Source organism: Pelobates fuscus, chromosome 12 (genome assembly GCF_036172605.1).
Source record: "Pelobates fuscus isolate aPelFus1 chromosome 12, aPelFus1.pri, whole genome shotgun sequence".
NCBI lineage: Eukaryota > Metazoa > Chordata > Amphibia > Anura > Pelobatidae > Pelobates > Pelobates fuscus.
In genome coordinates, this window is record NC_086328.1 from 100633400 (window position 1) to 100641170 (window position 7771).

At 35.4% G+C, this 7771-nt stretch overlaps 1 protein-coding gene across 1 annotated transcript in view; it reads right to left on the bottom strand.

Annotated features, from left to right (window-relative positions):
• The window catches only part of LOC134578530 (mucin-17-like), a 65211-nt gene that overhangs the window by 2912 nt on the left and 54528 nt on the right, over positions 1-7771 (bottom strand). The window contains exons 32-36 of the mRNA XM_063437511.1: positions 5277-5573; positions 4903-5001; positions 2920-2960; positions 1084-1212; positions 10-108 (exon numbers count right to left, since the gene is read on the bottom strand). Coding sequence (XP_063293581.1) covers positions 10-108; positions 1084-1212; positions 2920-2960; positions 4903-5001; positions 5277-5573 — 665 coding nt within the window. The remainder of the gene's footprint in view (positions 1-9; positions 109-1083; positions 1213-2919; positions 2961-4902; positions 5002-5276; positions 5574-7771) is intronic.

Here is a 7771-nt window from a genome sequence, read left to right on the forward strand (position 1 = left end):
AACACTTACCTCAATGTCTACGTTTGTACCATTATTACTTTTCATTGTACAATGCTGGGCCACGCATTCACCGCAGCATTCTCCTGACCTCTGTTTGTATACAAAACCCTAGAGAGTGGAGATAAAAAAAAGAATATAACCAATGACGCTGAACCCATTTTAAGAGACACATAATGTTTACAAACATTTACAAAAACATGTTAAGTAATTAAAAAAAAAAAAATACATAAAAAGTATTACAAGACTCAAATTATCACTGAAAATATATTGTGATGTTTCAGTCTGCAAGGCTGCAGAAAGTAATTTTTAAAAAAAACACGTTCCCTTGTTCATTGTAAAGGACTAGAGGAGAAGTGCCTAATCTCATTTATTATTGGATTACAAGTTCAATAACCAGATGGTCAAATCTGCTGGTTTGTTTTATTATTATTGTTGTATGATTACTCTAGAGGAGATTTGGAGTTTGACATCCACAACAGCCCAAGTTTCTGTTTTATACATCAGTTAATAATATTTTGACAAAGGGCGCTAGAATGTATGCTTTATTTTTAGTTTGTTTGTATTCTAAAGTACAAACAACATAAAGTAATACAATTAAGTCATAAATTGTAAAAAAAATAATAATATTTAAATGAGGTATAGCAATTTTTCTCAATCTCTGGAATACTAATGAAATTCTAACAGTAACATTTTAGAGTCATTTCACTCCTCTCCCCTCCCTGACCATAGGAATAATATAACCTATTAAAACTTTTTGTATTGTTTGAAAGCCAGGGCAAGCTTACATTGTCAGCAAATTCACAGGCATTATGTCAGTTACTAGTGGGTTCTGGCACAAAAATGCATTATTTTACAGGCTGGTAATCAGAACTAGAGTATAAATTAGGGTGACTGAGGCTTTATGGACTTTATGTAAAATACAAGAATATAAAAATGTTATGTCTTGATTTAAACAGTGAAGTGGTTAATAGGTTCATTTACTATTAAAAGTAAAATTTTATTATAGAAAACCATGCAATCCATATAAAAATATGTTGCCAGCAATCACAAAACATTATACTCAGGTGAGAAAGTAGAACTTACTGGCTGGCAAGTTGTATCACACACAACAGGTTGGCATTTAATAGCGTAAAAGTCGGAACCCATGTTCATATCATAGGAGCAAGTACATGTCTGGCAGACGTCTTTGGCCTGAGGTATGTTTGAACCACGCTAGAGGAAAAAAAATTGTTAATTTGTAAAGTTAATAATATTAACTTTGGTAAATCCTTACATTTAAATGTCAACCTGTATATTAAACCGTAATACCTTAACTAAGTAATCTAAAATAAATAGAATTGCAGCACCCTACCACATTAAAGGAAATCTATGGGGTAAATATTACTAACTTTTTAATGCATTATATAGGTAATGCATTAAAAGAATCATGCAAAAAATTAAATAAAGATACATATCTTTAAAATTCCCTTTGTGCACTCTTTAGTGGGTTTCCCTGCAGATGTGGGCTAACCCCTCCTTGACTCCTGTCCTATAATTTAAGTGTAATAGTTTTTCAGACTAGTTCAATGATTAGTGAATAGGGCCAAGATAATGGAACACTAGTCCTGATGTGGCCTTTTAGGTGACCTGCTCCGCTCCGATTTCACTGAAATGGTGATTTTTCTCACCCTTTTCTCCAAAACGGCCGGTTTTGCCACATCAGGTCCCACATGGCTCCACTTCCATGGCTGACATCATCAATCTCTGCAAAACGCCATGCTGCGCCAATCAGCATCGCCTCATAGAAATGCATTAATCAATCCATTTCTATAGGGAATGTTCAGTGCCTCCACTCAGTGCGTGGAGATGCTTGAAAGCAGTGCAGCACATTGGTCATCACTGGACTAGGAAACATCTCTAGTGACTGCCACAAGAGGTGTTACTAGGCAGCAATGTAAACACTGCCTTTTCTCTGAAAAGGTAGTGTGTACAGTGACAAACCTGCAGGGACATGCTACGGACACCAGCAACACTACATTCATCTGGTGACTACAGTGTCCCTTTAATTCCTTGACAGAGCTGCATCCTACACTAATGCAGTCCACAGGTTGGATCTTTCACTAAGGAGGAGAAAGGGCTTGGCCCCAGTTGTGTGTTTATAAGTACTGCACAGAAAACATGGCTAAAAATGTACTTGCACTTGGAAAACTTTATGGCTATCTGATTGACAAGAGTCAGAGGTAGAGTATTACAACTCTGCACGAAAGGTAAATAGTATCTCAGATCCGGCAGCAATTCAAATTGAAACTCTGCACACACAGGACCTTTACATCTTAACCAAAACAGACAGCAGATGTGGTTATAGTGCTTAAACTAAACCTTTAGTTAATAATGCTTTAATTAAAAATACTATTGTACACACAACATAGAAAATATCCTTAGTCTCTCACATCACATTATACTGATTATGGAATTTTAGTTAGTTTGCAAATGTCTTAATTTTGTTGATGATTATAGATTTCTTTTTAATTATTTGGGTCTTTTTCAGTAAAGTGGAATTATATTATTTTTACAGAACAATGGTTCCAGCACAAAGGCAATGTTCATATCAAATTAAAAGTTATATAAAGTTATTACAATGACACTTAACGTGCCAATAATGTTATATATTGTGCTGACATTTTGGGAATCTTCATTCACTGCTACAAATTACTAACTATATTACTACATAACTATATTTTCTGTCTAACATCTACAAAACCTTCTAAAATGATATTTTCTGCCTCTGAACTATTCAAAACAAACACACATTGACTCCTTGTATTGTATATTTCTAAATTAGCAATGCATACTTTATCTAAAATAATTATTGGTGTTTTATAAATTCAGCTGTTAAATTAAACAAAATTTCCAACATTGTAAAATATAGTATTATCTTACTTGATATACTTCATTCCCCACAACACAAACGGCTTCAGGAACTGTTAAAGAAAAAAAAGGTAAAATTGTTAGTTAATTGATGGGTAAATTAATTCTTTATATATATATATAGGATCAGTTCAGCCTGATGAAAGCCACAAACGATGGCTGAAACGTTGATTATGATTATGTTTTGACAAGAAATGGAATAAAGAAAGAAATTTTACAAAGGAGAAAGACCGTGAGTGCAAGCCTTAAAAATACAAAAGTTCCTTGCACTCATGCTTAATCTGTAGGGATATGCCTTATGAGGCTTGCCGGGTGCCAGTCTTTCAGGGAGGTAAACTGTAGTTAGTGAAGTAAAGCAGGCTGCACTCTCGGACTTGAAAATATAAATGGTGTTTATTCCATCGAAAATAGAAAAGAGAAGATCGACGTTTCGGTCCACACAGGGACCTTCCTCAGGATGAAGTGATCTATATGCACACACATACACACACACATGTGTTCATGCCATTGCTATGAGTGGAGGTCTCCTTTGTCTCAGTGTTGGAACAGTTAAGAATAGAATCTTTATATCAACCACACACTATCCTAGTAGCTTCCATACATATTTAAATACATAAAAACCATGCATTATGGGAAAATAATTCAGAATAATAATCTTGGGGTTCTTGAGACTCAAGTTCCGATCTCATGGTTAATCTCTTCTCAATTGCTTTATTTTCCCATTATGCATGGTTCACCATGTAGACTGTGCTATGAATCTGTCTCAGATTATGGCCTTCAGATAGCAGAACGATGATCCATGCAACAATATATATATATATTTATATATATGTTTTTGTTACCCTGAGGAAAGTCCCGACCTGGGACTGAAACGTTGGTCTCTTTTTTAACTTTATTTAAATAAATTTTGGACTTTTACAAGACCGGTGAGCGGCTGTTCTTTGCTACAATATATATATATATATTTCCTTTAATAATTGCCCTCACCATTATGTATATTTTATATTACATAATAATCTTAAATTGGGTTTAGTGCTGGAGTAGTACTGGAAGTAGGGGTTAATGCTTATTGGTTATTGCAGCACATTTGGTAATGTAGGGATTAATGTGTTGAGTGTTAAAGGGGCAACACTAGGACATACATGTTTCTGAACTATCTGAGATTTGCACAAGTCAAAATTCCATGCGGAAGCAATTTCACCTTCTTTCAGATGTGTCACAGCGCAGGGGGTCTGTATTGACGCGGTCATGTCTGATCAGTGTGCCCGCGCCGATACTTCAGATAATAGCAAGTCCCTGATCGGCGCAGCCGCACATGAGCAGGGTGGTCTCGCCGAAAAGGAAAAAAATTAACTTACCTGGATCGGGGCGGAATGCTGCCCAAAACTCCAAGAAGACGGGTCCTGGCTGGTGCGGCTAAGGTCCCGTTCTTACTGTTAAAGGCTGCACTGCCTACATTAAAGATGGTGCCAGCATGCGTGTGACATTACGTTATCGACGCACACGCACGTTTTGGGGTCAAAGGCCATGTACTAACCAATCACAGCACTAAAGGGCATATTTAAACCCTGTAATGCCTTTTCTCAGTGCCCTGTCATGGTTTCCACTTGTTGATTGTCATAGAGCGCATTCATGGTATATTTTTCTTGTTATTGACTTTGGTTATTGTTTTTGACTTTCCTTCTTCTGGTATCCTGACCCTTGGCTAGTTATTCGTATTGTCTCATTCTGTTTCCACAACCTTGGCTTGTTCTTTGACCATTCTCTTTACCATTAAGTCTGTCCATTCTAAGGTAAACGTTGTTTGTATTAATATAGTTCTATGTGTTGGGTCACACAGTAATAGTGACAAGGTGCTGTTCAGGAGTCTAGCTAGTGTAACTCCTACTAATGTCAGGGAGGCCATTAGATTGATAGACAGAAAGATACACACATAGAGAATCAGGGATGGATATAGAGACAAAAATTATGTGCAGTCAAGTAATAGAGACTTACCACATGTAATGTTGGGGCAGAATGCTCCATAAGGCATTAGTGTTGCTACACGGAAGCCTGGACCACATTGCGGCATTTGACAGTCACATATGTGAGATGCTGTTAAAGGAGATTACAAACAAGATTTACAGTGTTGCCACCACAATGATTCTTATCTACTCCAATAAGTACCAGCTAGCAGAAGAATACGAGCTAAACTTTTTAAATAATATGAGTTAACTTCCTGCCATTGCCATATGGCAATATAGTAATGATGTTTGTTATTTTGTTGCCAATAGATGCTGCAGGCTTTTAAAGACCATTAAGCAGCAACACCATATCATATCACAAAAACACATATTTTAAACACCATATCATTAAAAGCATTTACTTACTTGTACTTGATACAGGAGCAGTTGTAGGCTTGGGACTGGATATAGGAGAAGTTGTTGAAGATGTGGTTCTTGATACAGTTGTTGCTGTAGACATTGATGGTGTTGATGAAACAGTAATCTCTGTCGATGGTGTTGAAGGAACAGTGGTTGGTGTTGAAGGAACAGTGGTTGGTGTTGATGAGACAGTGGTGGATGACGTGACACAGTTATCCACAAACCTTTCAGGGGTACACTGACTACCACATATTGCATAATATTCACAGCCATCGTTATCTTTAGTCCTGTAGATTGTTTCACCTGAAATATAATGTAATTCTTCAAGATACTCCCGAGAACATATTTTACTCTTCACTTTAACTGTATATTGTCAGTTGTTGGAAAAATAAATTATACTAAAAGTTTATCTTAATTTTACACAATCAGATGATTCAATTCACTTGCTTATGGATTGCAGTGGGCAGACAACTTACTTACATGATTTAGACGAATATACTCAAATTAGAAAAAAACTCTAGTTTGGCCAAGTTTGACAAGGTATTTCAAATATGGTAATTACACAGGAACAGATACTGCACTGCTACATTAGAATCTAGGTTATCCAGACCTAGGGCTGGTAAACCCCAGTACAACAAATATGAAGTAAATATGGCCAAGGCACTCCAGATGTATTATGAAGCAGATTTATTGGAACAAGAAGTGCAATGTTTTTGCCTACGCAAAGGCCATTGCCAAGCTTATCAAAGGTTTCTGCATAGGCCGAAACGTTACACTTATTGTTCCAATGAGGCTGCTTCGTGATAGCTCTGGAGTGCTTGGGTCATATTTACTTCTTATCTATTGACAAGGTATTTCAGGCATACATTTTCAGGAATTAGGTGTGAATTTCAAATTTTATGCCAGAATAATTAAAATGAAAAAAAAAAAACTGATTTGAATTGTTTTAGAGTCTGGTTTATCTGGTTTATTAGATTTTTTTTTGTGGTCTAGTCACTTCATCACTTATGCATTCAGTAAAAAAAAATGTTTAATATAAAGCAAAATTTATGCTATTACAAAAAGAACATAATTTTACAAAATTATTCATTAAATGTGTGAAATGTCAGGAATTCTAAGTCAATTTTAAATGTAGCCCAAAGAAGTCAAACTTAAAATATATTCAGTAACAAAGAGAGGGGGAGATACAGCGCTCACTCAAATGGCAGCAGATTCCGTTAATTGGATACCCTAACAATCCAAAGGAAAACAATAGGTAGAAAACAAGAAAAAGCAGGTTTGCTCCAAGTATAAATTAATATATATATATATATAAATGCTGTGAGAAATCCTTGCACTCGGGCTATATGTATAAATACTTGCCAGGTGCTTAGCCTGGGACTTTAATATCCAGATAGTAGTAGAGATGGCAGCACTCACGGTTTCCAATAAAATTTTTATATATATATATATATACACACACAGTAAAACCAAATAGTGATAGAAATAACTTAGATATTCTTAAAAATTCACAGAGGAATTAAAATGTGTCTTTTTTTCTATAAGCTTTTGAGGAGGAGATTCTTTAGTGTAGATCAGTCAAAGGTCCTCCTTGGCATTCAAATAAATAAGAGTTTTGATTGAGGTAAGAAGTTATTGGCATCTCATGTAAAATATAAGCAGAAAAGAAAAATCACTAGTGCAATCCAGTATGTTCAATATCTCAATTATGTGAAGAAAAAGAATACACTCACAAGGATAGAGCCACTCGGGGATGAAACTAGAATTTTTCTCTTTGAGTGTTCACAGTGGTCACTTGAGAAAGCCCAACGGTGAAACCGATTGTGACTATTCAGAACGACTTTTTAATTTTATTTCATTTTGTATAGTATATTACAATCTATATTGTTTTTACCTTCAAAATCTCATGTTTTTTATTTTTTATCCTGCATTTATTTCATCATCTTAAAGGAGCCTCTCCAGGGACCATAACAACATCTACCTCTACTCATATATATCCTCAATGGTAATCATTCCACCTAGGGTGATATCATTGAGCATAAGGTGCTCTTGAAATTTTTGAGTAATTTTCACAAGATAAAAATTCCAGTTTCATCCCTGAGTGGGGATTATATCACTCAGAGCCTTATTGACGAGCTGATTGGAGGCTCTATCCTTGTGAATGTATGCTTTTTCTTCACATAATTGAGATATTGAACGTACTGGGTCGCACTATTGGTTTTTCTTTTCTGCTTATATTTTACATGAGATGCCAATAACAGAACTCCCTACCTAAATCAAAACCTTATTTATTTGAATGCCAAGGAGGACCTTTGACTGATCTTCTCTAAAGCATCTCCTCAAAGGCTTATAGAAAAAAATACCCTTTTTACATTCCTCTGGGACTTTGTAAGTATATCTAAGTAATTTCTATCACTATTTGGTTTTACTATATACATATATATAGTGATAGAAATAACTTAGATATACTTAGATAAATTTACAGAGGAATATAAACGTGT